Source organism: Salvelinus alpinus, chromosome 33 (genome assembly GCF_045679555.1).
Source record: "Salvelinus alpinus chromosome 33, SLU_Salpinus.1, whole genome shotgun sequence".
In the NCBI taxonomy this organism is placed as follows: Eukaryota; Metazoa; Chordata; class Actinopteri; order Salmoniformes; family Salmonidae; genus Salvelinus; species Salvelinus alpinus.
This window is the reverse complement of record NC_092118.1, coordinates 7,588,978-7,603,632: the sequence shown is the minus strand read 5'-3', so window position 1 is coordinate 7,603,632 and position 14,655 is coordinate 7,588,978. Positions and strand designations below refer to the sequence as shown.

Here is a 14,655-nt window from a genome sequence, read left to right as displayed (position 1 = left end):
GAAAAAATATTGTGATTTTTCAACCGAATCTTGTAATTTGACTTGCGATATAGTTCAAAACACTTGGGTGAACTGTTAGAATTTTGAATAGTATTTATATGATTCCATGGTTGGTGTTGTTTGGCATGACAACAAATTAAAAAGCCAGCTAGGAGTTATGACAGGGTGGGAACCAACGTGTTGGTCAGTGTTTCCCAGGGGACCCTAATCACATTTAACTAGATGCTGCATTTGGACAAAGATTTTAGAATAGGCTATCTGATTCAGAACATGCCGTTGCACAAACAACATGCTGATCTACACCACCACTGGTAACAACCTGTATGAAAGCTAATGTTTGCTTTGCCCTAGCATGAGCTTTTAGCTAAATGGCATTTTAGCTAGCTAGTTAGCGATCAGCATTAGCATTATTGCCAGCTTCCTTAGACTAACTTGGGTTTTGCAGAGGGCAAGATACACAAAGTAATCGTATAATAGAGAAGACATGTAGTTTCATATTTAGAAACAGCCTGGAAAGCGCCATCGTTCTTGTTTTGGAGTGTGGAGTGTATGAATTGACACCATGCTGAGAGAGAAAAAACGGCTGTGGAGCTTGGTGTGTGTGTGTGGTTCGGGAACTGGAAGCAAGCAGATGCAGGAGGCAGTCTTATTTGAGCAGTGTAGAGAAGTGTTGCGGTGAAATACTGTTAGACATTTATTTATTTGTGATTTTCTTTTAGTCGCGCTGGTGCTCCCAAAATAAAACCCCAGGTCGTACAGCAAAATATTTAGTCGTATATGCGTCCAAATTGCTCACACTTTAGAGCCCTAGCCGTGCTGCCTTACATAACACTGTGAGGGTCTACTGCGTTGCGGGCTGCTGCGGCGCACACACACACACATAGTCACACAGGCGCACAGACAAACACGCACACAGTCACACTTACACACTCCCTGAAGTCTATGACGTGCGCACACACATTCACACACAGCGCTCGCCTGACAGATTGAGGTCTCTGACTGCCTTCAGGGAGCAGCTGCAGTGGGCGGCGGCCCGGGGCGAGCTCTGACGAGCTAATGATTAATCTCCCTCCCTAGCCAACAGACGCCAGGCAATTGCAAAGAGGGTTCGATGCCGCCACGTTGTGTGTACAGGTGTGTAAGTTCAGAGTGGAGGGCTGTCGACATATCGGCGGCTCATATCGGCGTCTTGTTTGCTTATTACACATTGACAACGTACAGTAGAATGCAGAGGGAAGGCTGTTTTGTCTGTGTAAATGTAGTTAAAAGGCTTTGATGATGTAGCACTCACTTAATATTAGAATAATGTATGTGGACAGGTGGTGTTGCGGTACGGTTTGATTGGGTGGATTATCTCGCAGGATATGCTTTTATCACCTGTTGAGAAGTATGATTGTAATATGATTTGTTGACTGTCTCCTGTCAGGGACACCATTTCCCTCTGCATGTAACAGAGGCCTCTACATGTGTATCTAAACTGTCAGTTTGTTGACTGACTTGTCATTCTGCCATCAGGGACACCATGTGGCGCGTGTTCACGGGGGCCCTGTTGGTGGAGGAGAAGGGCAGCCAGCTGCTGGCTGACCTGCGGGAGATCGAGTCCTGGGTCTACCGCCTCCTGCGCTCCCCGGTGCCCGTGGCGGGCCAACGGCGCGTAGATGTGGAGGTGCTGCCCCACGAGATGCAGCCGGCACTCACCTTCGCCCTGCCCGACAACTCTCGCTTCTCCATGGTGGACTTCCCCCTGCACCTGCCCCTGGAGTTGCTGGGTGTGGACGCCTGCCTCATGGTGCTCAGCTGCATCCTGCTGGAGCACAAGGTTAGGGGAAAGGGCTGACGTTTTAAATGGAGTTTACCCTGAGAACTGAGTAGTTATTTAGGATGCAAAATGATTTGCAAATCAGTCAGTTGGTGCAGTCGGTGATCAGCGACTCAGGAGAATTTATGTTCTCAAACAACTCTGGGTGCGTTCGAAATTTCAGCCGACTTTAAAGGCAAGTCGAGACTGACTGATCTACAAATCACCTTGCATCATAAATAACTACTCAATATTATTTGTTTATCAGTCAGTCACAATTAACCCATGATACATCAAGCTTTTGATACTGTCGAGCACGGCCTCTGCCTTAAATAAGGCTATTGCTCAGTCACAAATCAACCCATTTGCCTCCTAGGTGTGTCAGTGGAATGAGTGCTGTTGTGTGTGTGTGTCCCTGGCATCAACAGCTAAACTCAGCAACAACAAAAAAAGTCCTCTCACTGTCAACTGCGTTTATTTTCAGCAAACTTAATATGTGTAAATATTTGTATGAACATAACAAGATTCAACAACCGAGACATAAACTGAACAAGTTCCACAGACATGTGACTAACAGAAATTGAATAATGTTTGCCTGAACAAAGGGGGATGGGTCAAAATCAAAAGTAACAATCAGTATCTGGTGTGGCCACCAGCTGCATTAAGTACTGCAGTGCATCTCCTCCTCATTGTCTGCACATTGTCTGCAAGTTCCTGGACATTTCTGGGGGGGAATGGCCCTAGCCCTCACCCTCCAATCCATCAGGTCCCAGATGTGCTCAATAGGATTCAGATCCAGGCTCTTGGCAGAACACTGACATTGTTGCAGTGTCTTGCAGGAAATCTCGCACACAACGAGCAGTATGGCTGGTGGCATTGTCATGCTGGAGGGTCATGTCAGGATGAGCCTGCAGGAAGGGTATCACATGAGGGAGGCGGATGTCTTCCCTGTAACGCACAGCGTTGAGATTGCCAGCAATGACAACAAGCTCAGTCCGATGATGCTCTGACACACCGCCCCAGACCATGACGGACCCTCCACCTCCAAATCGATCCCGCTCCAGAGTACAGGCCTCGGTGTAACGCTTATTCCTTCAACGATAAATGCAAATCCGGCCATCACCCCTGGTGAGACAAAACCGCGACTCATCAGTGAAGAGCACTTTTTGCCAGTCCTGTCTGATCCAGTGACGGTGGGTTTGTGCCCATAGGCGACATTGTTGCTGGTGAGGACCTGCCTTACAACAGGCCTACAAGCTCTGTCCAGCCTCTCAGCCTATTGCGGACAGTCTGAGCACGGATGGAGAGAGTGTGCGTTCCTGGTGTACCTCGGGCAGTTGTTTTTGCCATCCAGGTTTGGATGTACCGGTCCTGAGCAGGTGTTGTTACACGTGGTCTGCCACGTCTCCCTGTAGCGCTGTCTTAAGCGTCTCACAGTACAGACATTGCAATTTATTGCCCTGGCCACATCTGCAGTCCTCATGCCTCCTTGCAGCATGCCTAAGGCACGTTCACGCAGATGAGCAGGTATCCTGGGCATCTTTCTTTTGGTGTTTTTCTTGAGTCAGTAGAAAAGCCTCTTTAGTGTCCTAAGTTTTCATAACTGTGACCTTAATTGCCTACCGTCTGTAAGCTGTTAGTGTCTTAACGACCGTTTCACAGGTGCATGTTCATTAATTGTTTATGGTTCATTGAACAAGCATGGGAAACAGTGTTTAAACCCTTTACAATGAAGATCTGTGAAGTTATTTTGGATTTTTACAATTATCTTTGAAAGACAGGGTCCTGAAAAAGGGACGTTTCTTTTTTTGCTGAGTTTATATGTTAGGGTTGTGAACAACGGACAATTTTGCGTAGCGTTTAAATTGCCATTTTTTTAAAATCATAAAATTCTACTTCAATCCACAATGCGGAATAATAGTCTGATTACATATGTATGACCGCTAGGGCCGGGCGATTAAGTTATATCTACCGCAGGTTTCCGTTCAAATTAATTAGAAGCCAATAAATACAATTGTAGCCGGTCAAATTGTCCGGAATTGCACATCGTACATCCTGATTTCACCATCAGCACCATTCTCACTCCTTGCGTGTTGCCTTAAGTGCGTGCTACTGAGGAGAGAGAAATAGTGAGAAAGGAGCCTTGGGCTACTTTTGATTGCGAAGATAGTAATTTTTCTTTGAAGTAATAGAGATTATGCCTATAGTTTCAATATTGTAGTAGACAATTATGGGAAGAACTTTGGCGCGGCCAAATCCAAGCTACTGTGCAACTCGCTATTCAGGTAGGATGCAATTTTTTTTAAATGTAATTAAATTTCTCGTATTTATAATACTTTATCATTACTGTATATCATTGTTATTGTAATGCATATTTATTCATCTAAACTAGTTCTTTAAAAATGCTAAATGTGTTTTGTTTAATTCTGTTGAGACATTTTTGTTGGTTAAATTAATTTCAATCTGCCTTTTTAATTGTGTGCTCCGGATTTAGTTTACGATGGGTTCAAAGTAGGCCTATTGTTAAATTAATAGCATTGGCCTATTGCTGTCATTTGTTGGGTACGGTAGGCATTGGCCTTTTTTATTTTTTGACCTTTATTTAACTAGGCAAGTCGGTTAAGAACAAATTCTTATTTTCAATGACGGCCTAGGAACAGTGGGTTTACTGCCTTGTTTTATTAAGGGGCAGAACGACAGATTTTTTACCTTGTCAGCTCGGTGATTCGATTTTGCAACCTTTCGGTTACAAGTCCAACGCTCTGACCACTAGGCTACCTGCCGCCCCAGGTAGCCTAGTGCAGGCTGTTCAAAACTTTTATGAGATTTGTTTCATTCGGTGTAATTTTCTTTGGCCAAATTCAATTCCAACTAATGCTGTGTTTGCTGCAATAATAATATCCTGCTCGTATTTTCCATATAAAAGTTTGAGTGACTTACTTTTGATACAGTATTACATTAATGGAGTTTAGAAACTTTTGTGAAGGTTTGGTGTGGCTATTAGCCTGCAGGCCTATGATAAGAAGGCAGTGCGCACCTATAATCCAACTAACCCTTGACAGTTGAACTTGAGGTGAGGTAGAATGTTTTTGGCCTACCAGAGTTACTCCTAAAATCTTACAATATAATGCCTATCTTTATAAAAAATATTGTAATAGAAAATTACTATTTGGCCTCCTCCTGTACGCCTATACTGTGCAACAGATCTAGTATCCTAGCTTATCTGACAAGGATAATGAAATGCATGTGAACAAGCATTGTGATTGGTTGAGAGGCTTTTTAAGCCAAACTAAAGATCCTGTTTGGTAAGGGTTAACCTATGACGCAAAAATGGGAATATTGTTTTCTGTTCAATCTGAGAAAGTAATTTCGAAGCGCCACTGAACGGGCATTTTACTTTAACCGCCATCGATAGAAAACAGTACTGTGCAGCCGTCTTCATCGACCTTGCCAAGGCTTTCAACTCTTGTCAATCACCGTGTTCTTATCGGCAGACTCAACAGCCTTGGTTTCACTAATGACTGCCTCGCCTGGTTCACTAACTACTTCTCAGATAGAGTTCAGTGTGTCAAATCAGAGGGCCTGTTGTCCAGACCTTTGGCAGTCTCTATGGGGATGCCACAGGGTTTAATTCTCGGGCCGACTCTCTTCTCTGTATATATCAATGATGTCGCTCTTGCTGCGGGTGATTCTTTGATCCTCCTCTACGCAGACGACACCATTCTGTATACTTCTGGCCCTTCTTTGGATACTGTGTTAACAAACCTTCAAACGAGCTTCAGTGCCATACAACACTCCTTCCGTGGCCTCCAACTGCTCTTAAATGCAAGTAAAACTAAATGCATGCTCTTCAACCGATCGCTGCCCGCACCTGCCCGCCCGCCTAGCATCACTACTCTGGACGGTTCTGACTTAGAATATGTGGACAACTACAAATACCTAGGTGTCTGGTTAGACTGTAAACTCTCCTTCCAGACTCATATTAAGCATCTCCAATCCAAAATTAAATCTAGAACCGGCTACCTATTTCGCAACAAAGCCTCCTTCACTCATGCTGCCAAACATATCCTCGTAAAACTGACACCTACTGATCCTTGACTTTGGCGATGTCATTTACAAAATAGCCTTCAACACTCTACTCAGCAAATTGGATGCAGTCTATCACAGTGCCATCCTTTTTGTCACCAAAGCCCCATATACTACCCACCACTGCGACCTGTATGCTCTCGTTGGCTGGTTCTCGCTACATATTCGTCGTCAAACCCACTGGCTCCAGGTCATCTATAAGACTTTGCTAGGTAAAGCTCCGCCTTATCTCAGCTCACTGGTCACCATAGCAACACCCACCCGTAGCACACGCTCCAGCAGGTATATTTTACTGGTCATCCCCAAAGCCAACACCTACTTTGGCCCCCTTTCCTTCCAGTTCTCTGCTGCCAATGACGGGAACGAATTGCAAAAATCACTGAACCTGGAGACTTATCTCCCTCACTAGCTGTCAGAGCAGCTTACCATTTGCTGCAGCTGTACACAGCCCATCTGTAAATAGCCCATCCAACCAACTACCTACCTCATCCCCATATTTGTTTTAGTTTTTCTGCTATTTTGCACCAGTATTTCTACTTGCACATCCCATCTGCACATCTATCACTCCAGTGTTAATTGCTAAATTGTTATTCCTTTGCCACTATGGCCTATTTATTGCCTTTCCTCCTTACTTAATTTGCACACACTGTATACAGATTTTTCTATTGTGTTATTGACTGTACGTTTGTTTATCCCATTTGTAACTCTGTGTTGTTTTTGTCGCGCTGCTTTGTTTTATCTTGGCCAAGTCGCAGTTGTAAATGAGAACTGGTTCTCAACTGGCCTATCTGGTGAAATAAAATGTAAAGAAAATCTGTAAAGTAATGCTTCTTTTGAAGTTTGACTAAGGTCCATCACTAGGTGACTAGAGGTGTCAATCAAAAAAAGCCTGCCTGCTGCCTGCCCACAAACCACTCTCTCCAAAAAAGTACTTTACAGTTTGCTAAATACCGTGACTTACCATGACATTTAGTAGAAAGAAAACACATTTTCATCTAGGAATCGACTCCAAAAATCCAGTATTCTTGGAACGAAGGAGACTGATTAGGTGGCTTACTTTCGAGAATATTAACACTCGCTTCTTTCATAGCTAGCTAGCGAGGGACGGAGAGAGGCACAGTATAGGAAGGTCGGTTACCAGGCAGACTGTCAGAACCGTGCACTAGGGCTACCAGCAATCAAAGCTGTATCTCACTGGAATGCTGTATTTCGCAATTTCCTGGCTTGTAATGTCTTGCAACTTCAGTAAAGCAGGGCCTATCACCAATGAATAGGCTAGGATATTCTACACGCAACAGACTGAAGGCTGAACACACACTTGCACCATTAGTGAAAGAGAAATAGCAGGCGAGCCAGCTGCACTGTGATTTTAATTTTGTAGAACAAATAAAATAAACATTGTTTTTCCGTTGGGATCCTTAACGTTAAGAAAGAAGCCTAATATCTTTTTAACGTTTAAACATTCTCACCCCTAGTATATATCCAACTCTTGATATTGAATAAAAGGGCCTACTCAAACATTTAGTTCACAATCTCACTGGATTATTAAAGACCAAGTCCCACACTACACATACACTCATTTTATAGGTAGCAGGGGTATTCAACTCTTGCCCTACGAGGTCCGGAACCTGCTGTTTTTTCTGTTCTACCTGATAATTAATTGCACACACCTGATGTCCCAGGTCTAAACAGTGCCTGCTTAGAGAGGAACAATGGGGAACAAAGCAGTGGAACTGGCTTTGAGGTCCAGAGTTGAGTTTGAGGGATATATAGTATACTACTCTTTGCTCCTAAGCTAACATCCTGTGTTGTAAACTGCTTTTAAACCCAACTCTCATCCATTCTCCGTTCTTAACCCACCCACTCATACAGTCACTGCTGGAACCCTCCTTGGGTTGAAGTCACCACTGTAATCGTCACGCTCCCTTATTCAGTCCCCTTGTTTCACTGTCTGAACACCTGCAGTGACTACGCTCTACCCCCTTCCCATTTACTGTAAGAACAATATGTCAGGTTAACCTTGAAGGACCTCCTTTCGCTGTTCAAGCTTAAACACGCCACTGTTTGTAGAGTGAAAACAGCAGATTTTGATCTGTGTGGCTGTTGAAACAACCACACAACTAGTCAATGCTACATCTCTTATTGTGAAGGAATACAACTCATTGGGAGAAAAATGAAGATACTTTCTCGGGTGGTAGTCATTGAATGTAATTGAATTGATCTTGTATGGAATAAACAGCATGTGGTCACCTATGCCCAACAGTCTTCTGAAGTATTTATTGTACATTTACAATTGAGATGTTTAAATGCACATCAAATAGTTTGTTTTGTGTCTTCCAGGTGGTCCTCCAGTCGCGGGACTACAATGCCCTGACCATGAGTGTCATGGCGTTTGTAGCCATGATCTACCCCCTGGAGTACATGTTCCCTGTCATTCCCTTACTGCCCACCTGCATGGCCTCCGCTGAACAGGTACGTCAATCAAACCAATGACTGCAGCACTGGTAGTTGTAGTACTATTAGGAGAACAAATAGAGGGCTTTTTAATAGCTGGAACCAGATGTTGTGGATGGATTTTTTTTTTAAAGGGATGCACTTCCACACACAATGTTTGAAAAAAGTTAAGGAATTCCTGCGCCGTAATTGATTGCCTTTGAAAGTTTCACTATTTTATTTGATTCATTTTGTCAGTTTTATCATCCATTGCTTTTTTTTGTCAGGACATTTGTGATTGTAGTTGTTGAATAAGAGATTCGTCCCTGTATTATGTTGGGTGTTTTACCTGGGATTTGAATCCATGCCTAGTGGAGTTCTAGCCCACTAGCTTTAGTTTAGGAGGCTCCTCCTATTGGAGCTATTCTTGCTTGTGTGCTGGTTTGATTTTGTCTGATCGTGACATCATGCAATGTCCTTTCTCTCTCCTTTTGTAGCTTCTCCTCGCCCCCACCCCTTACATCATAGGTGTGCCTGCCAGCTTCTTCCTCTACAAATCCGATTTCAAAATGCCCGACGATGTGTGGCTCGTGGACCTGGACTGTAACAAGGTAAGTGCCCCAAAATGGAGGTGCGCTTCAGCGTCCCCGCAAACGTTCTCTGCAGATCTATGCTATTCTTTGGCAGATCTATGCTGTTCCTTCGCAGATCTATGCTGTTTCTTCGCAGATCTATGCTGTTCCCTACTCCATTTGAGTCCCATACAGCATTATCTCTGATTGGGAGGCAAGATTCTAGACACTTGCTTGAGATGTCTTTATTTTCACTGCTAAATCCCTTTTGGGGTTCAGTTCTCTCATTGTGACAGATATTGTGTTAGGCTAAATATCGACTTGATGCAGGAGGGAAAAGCCTTGCTCTTGTCATCCTCATTTCAGACCTAAGTCCTCCCTCTCTGAGACAGAGAGAGCATCAGTGTTTTCAGTGCTAAAACACACACCCACATCCCAGTCTGTCTTTCTAGGGGCAAATTCCTTCCCTCTCATCTACTACTTAGTAGGTAATAGGTGACTGATGTATGCTTTCATCATTTGAAGGGGTATTTGTGTACCCTCGTATGTGTGTAGTGTACATGGTTGTTTTGCTAACATTTGACAGTTTGAGCATGCTCTGTTGCTCCACAGGTCAAAGCACCCACCAATGCAGAGCACCTACCCCCTCTTCCCGAGCCGGAATCCACAGAACTCAAGAAACACCTGAAACAGGTAAATATAGCCTGTCGCAACATACCCGATAGCGCTATTTTCAGTGGTCGTTCATTAAGCACTGCCAACCGTTAACTCCGTTTATTTCTACCTCTTGTATGGATTTATTACATTTTTATTTATTTTAAAACAGCGATATTACCGTATGTGTTATATGAACTCTTTGTTTTCAAGTCATCACCTTCTCTTCTTTCAGCTTTAGATATGTTTGAAGAGAGGTTTGATGAAAAGCGCCAGGCACACGGGTGTCCCTGTTCTCTTACCGTGTTGTATGTACTAACTATGCATATAGCGTGGGAGCATTGTGGAGTTAAGCATTGTAATGTCCTAACGACGACAAGTGTTTTGTTCCCTTGTTTTTTTTCTGTCTCTCTCTCTCTCTTCTTTGCATGCGCTAGCTCTTGGAGGTAAAAGCAGCTACTAGGTCTTACTCTCTGGGGCCTTAGTAACAGCTGTAGCAGTAGAACTAACCAAATCCTCCTAAGCCCAGAACCTCAAATAACAATACGTTGATTACAAGCTGGTTCTGATTCACAAACCTCTCTTACGCGTGTTGTGAAATGCCAATCAAACCGTCCACTCTAGTACCACGTCACAGCTTAGCATTGTAACTAAAAGCACCTTGAATTATCAGCGGACATCTAGTTGCCCCCACCCTCCATCTTGACATCAAGCTATCGTTAGTACATGTTGCCGTTTAACTATTCCTACCCGACATTGTCATCATCTAAGTTTTGAGTTTATTTGATTTGAAAGTGCATATTAAGCACAAGATGCTTTATGAGGAGAAGTTACACGAAAAGAACAACAAAACATAAATCCGCCATATGAACAAATGTCACGTTTAAACATTCTAGGCACAATTTCTCATCGCCATTTTAAAATGCGTCTCAACTCGTCATCAAATGTTATTCAGCGGTTGTTTTTTAACATCCAATCCCAGTAAGCCCAATTTGAATCCCCAATCATACCTCATCATGTTGAAAATCCCTGCATATCATAGTTTGTTGATATGCTTTGAATCAGAACCAGTGTTGTTATTTGTGTGTGATACACTTGGCCCTATCACAGAGTGTGTGTGCGATTGATTAAGATAGACCTGTGTGTTGGCAGAGCCAAAAATCTGTTGTGGTAACAAGCCATTTGAGTGACAAAATATGGGTAAAGGCGAGTTTTCATAGGTTCTATTGTTTTAAGGGTTAAAGCAGTCCTCAGCAGTCCTCAAAACAGTAACAAACAAGTGGTAGCTGGTAGGTCTTTGCAGTCCCACACAGAGAATGGGTTAGTATACACTGAGTGTACAAAACATTAGTTACACCTTCCTAATATTGAATAGCATCCCCTTTTGCCCTCAGAACAGCCTCAATTGATCGGGGCATGGACTCTACAATGTATGAAGCGTTCCACAGGGATGCTGGGCCACTCCACTGCTTCCCACAGTTGTTAAGGTGGCTAGATGTCTTTTGGGTGGTGGACCATTCTTGAAAAACCCAGCAGCGTTGCAGTTCTTGACACACTCAAACCTGTGCGCCTGGCACCTACTACCATACCCCGTTCAAAGGCACTTAAATCTTTTATCTTGCCATTCACTCTCTGAATAGCACACATACGCAATCCATGTCTCAATTCTCTCACGGCTTAGAAATCAATCTTTAACCTGTCTCCTCCACTTCATCTACACTGATTTGAAGTGGATTTAACAAGTGACATCAATAATGGATCATAGCTTTCACCTGGATTCACCTGGTCAGTATATGTCATGGAAAGAGCAGGTGTTTTGTAATGTTTTGTACACCTAGTGTATGTCAGAATCTCACAGGTTACGGGATGGGAGAATTTGAGTTGGGGGGAGTGTATGGACAGTGTAAACAAAAAGCAATTATTGTCAAGAGATCTGCTCCCTTCTGTGTCTCAGTGTCACCTCTCCATCGTTGCCACTGGTTATCCTCCCAGTTGGTAACCATCGATAGGCTCTTTAGTCTTCAGTGGCTAACTTGTGTTGGGTGTGGTGTGGTGAACTACTGTTCCTTTTTGTGTGTTGTTTTGTCGCACTCATGTTTGTTTGTGTCTCTCTCACTTGTCTCTGTCATGGTTTGTTCTCTTCCTCTCTTGCACCTCTTCTCTCTCTCTCTCTCGCTCTACTTCTCTACATCATTCTTTCTCTCTTGTTCTCTGGCTATGTCCCAGTTCTCTAAAACTGCCCCTTTCCTGTTCTCCCTTCTTTTGCAACCACTTAGCTGAAAGGGCTGTATGTGAAAGCAACAAGGAGGCATCTCCATCTCCCCACTAGCCCACTTATTGGCTAGTCAAGGTTCCGACGTCGCTTTCAAGCATCCCGTCCTTTCAGCTGTTTAGTAGTCAGGATTGAGAGGAGATGAGGAAAGGAATCCATTTTTAAAGGGAATTGGACCACACAGCCTCCTATCTTGACCCTTTTTGTCATGTGTGGTTTCAATTCTGCTAAGCAATTGGTCAGCTCAGCCTTTTCATGTGATCCTCTTCCTGGCATCTCTCTTGTCCCCCTCCTCCCCTTCCCTAGTGTCTGGTTAGGTTGACCGTGATCACCCAAAAGCAGATCTTCTCCTCTGACAATAAGGTTCCTAATTTCTCCTTCTGCGGAATGTGCCCATGCTCCTTGCACGGATATTCTTCCTAACCAAACTTAAATATTTTTTGTTGTTGCTTGTTATTATTTCAGTTTTCTCAAGTGTCGTACACTATTGTTGAGCTGTTGTAACAGACTGGCGGCATAGAGAGATATTTCGTAAGACCCACCACTGGCTGCTTAGTTTTGGCTTGAGCATGCCTGAATGTATGCACATCTATCTTGTCATCAGTGGGTGTTCTTGTAAGCAAACACAGTGGATATGCAGATCTTTGCTGTAACACATAGGTTGCGTCCAGGACTGAACCTGGCCATCAAACGATCCACTGTGCTAACATCGTGCAAAACCCTGAATGAGTCTGCAGCAATCCCAGAGTGCTAGTGAATTCCCTCTGCTGTTACTTCTTCCGCCGACCTTTCCCGAAGTGACGCTCCCATTTCAGGCATCTGCAGAAATATGCACTCTTCGGATTAATTTGCTGGGGAAACGGGCTTCCTCATTTTAGCCCACACTCTCACCTGTTAGCTTATAACATAATCACATTGTGAGTCCTCCTAGCTTAGTCCTTGTGTTTTATCGATGATTTATTCTCAAATGATAACTTACATCATACAGACAAAAAAAATAATAAAGCAGCACAATACATAAACAAATAAATGATAAGTTGTAACTTATTTGTATCAAATTTTGAGGTCTCAAACCCTGTACTACTCTCTTGCACCATTTTGAACCTCAAACAGACAGTTCCACACTGGTCCTAGTGAGACCATTCTGTTGCACTACCCTTCAGCTGATGCCTGAGGTGTGAGTGCCCCCTAGTGGGGCCGAGTGACCCCTCATCATCACGACAGTGTGTTGATTAAAACCTTCCTCACCTCTACCCGCTCCAGGCCCTGGCCAGCATGAGTCTCAACACCCAGCCCATTCTGAACCTGGAGAAGTTCCAGGAGGGCCAGGAGTTACCCCTGCTCCCCCCCGGCCAGAACAAGGCGTCGCCCTCCTCCACCGAGTTCAACCCCCTCATCTACGGCAACGACGTGGACTCTGTGGATGTGGCCACCAGGCAAGGCTTGACAAAGTTTCTCTGTCCCTTTTTAAGTATATCTCATATTATCCATGCAAGGCAATTTGTGAGGTTGGTTCAATTTGAACTTTGAGCCTAGCAGAATAATCCAGTCAGGACCTAGACACTACTCCATTTGATTTAGTTCCTGAATATTGTAGATAGTTAATAGATATGAACGGCTATTTACATATGCACAATTTATGGATTGACCCCTGTTCCCACTTGACGTTTTTAAATTCTGAAGTGTATATTTGTATTTGTATTGTATTTATTATGGATCCTGCCAAGGCAGTTAATGGGGGTCCAGCAAAATGAAGGCAGTTATACATCATCAAAACTTTACAATACATTCATAACCGATTTCACAACATTGTGTGCCCTCAGGCCTCTACTCTACTACCACATATCTATAACACCATGTACATGTGTGTATAGTGTGTATGTTATCGTGTGTTTGTATGCATGTGTATGTTGATTCACAGTCCCCGCTGTTCCATAAGGTGCAGTAAAATCTAATTTTACTCCTGGAGTTACTTGATATACTGCATGAGTTACTTGATGTGGAATAGAGTTCCATGTAGTCATGGCTCTATGTAGTACTGGTCGTCTCCTATAGTCTGTTCTGGACTTGGGGACTGTGAAGAGACCTCTGGTGGCATGTCTTGTGGGGTATGCATGGGTTGTGTGCCAGTAGTTCAAACAAACAGTGCATTCAACATGTCAATACTTCTCATAAATACAAGTAGTGATGAAGTCAATCTCTGCTCCACTTTGAGACAGGAGAGATTGACATGCATATTATTAATGTTAGCTCTCTGAGTGCATCCAAGGGCCAGCCGACCTGCCCTGTTCTGAGCCAAATGCAATTTTCCTAAATCCCTCTTTGTGGCACCTGACCACAACTGAACGGTAGTCCAGGTGCGACAAAACTAGGGCCTGTAGGACCTGCCTTGCTGATGGCGCTGTTAAGAATGCAGAGCAGCGCTTTATTATAGACAGACTTCTCCCTATCCTAGCTACTGTTGTATCAATGTTCTATACACTACCGGTCAAAAGTTTTAGAACACCTACTCATTCAAGGGTTTTTATTTTGACTATTTTCTACATTGTAGAATAATAGTGAAGACATCAAAACTATGAAATAACACATATGGAATCATGTAGTAACCAAAAAAGTGTTAAACAATTCTGAAGATCTTGTACAACACGGTGTACTACTCCCTACACCAAACAGCTCAAACTGGCTCTAACCAGAATAGAACGAGGAGTGGGAGGCCCCGGTGCACAACTGAGCAAGAGGACAAGTACATTAGAGTGTCTAGTTTGATAAACAGACGCTTCACAGGTCCTCAACTGGCAGCTTCATTAAATAGTACCCGCAAAACCAGTCTCAACGTCAAC

General features: G+C 43.6%; 1 protein-coding gene across 15 annotated transcripts in view; it reads left to right on the top strand.

Annotated features, from left to right (window-relative positions):
- LOC139562906 (MAP kinase-activating death domain protein-like) overlaps nt 1-14,655 on the top strand; it is an 80,967-nt gene that overhangs the window by 24,235 nt on the left and 42,077 nt on the right. For 11 of the 15 annotated variants that reach the window (XM_071381061.1, XM_071381051.1, XM_071381049.1 and 8 more), the window contains exons 4-9: nt 1,516-1,819; nt 8,225-8,356; nt 8,815-8,928; nt 9,502-9,582; nt 12,122-12,178; nt 13,079-13,251. In XM_071381061.1, coding sequence (XP_071237162.1) covers nt 1,516-1,819; nt 8,225-8,356; nt 8,815-8,928; nt 9,502-9,582; nt 12,122-12,178; nt 13,079-13,251 — 861 coding nt within the window. The remainder of the gene's footprint in view (nt 1-1,515; nt 1,820-8,224; nt 8,357-8,814; nt 8,929-9,501; nt 9,583-12,121; nt 12,179-13,078; nt 13,252-14,655) is intronic. The other 4 variants (XM_071381063.1, XM_071381062.1, XM_071381056.1 and 1 more) reach the window with 1 other exon arrangement.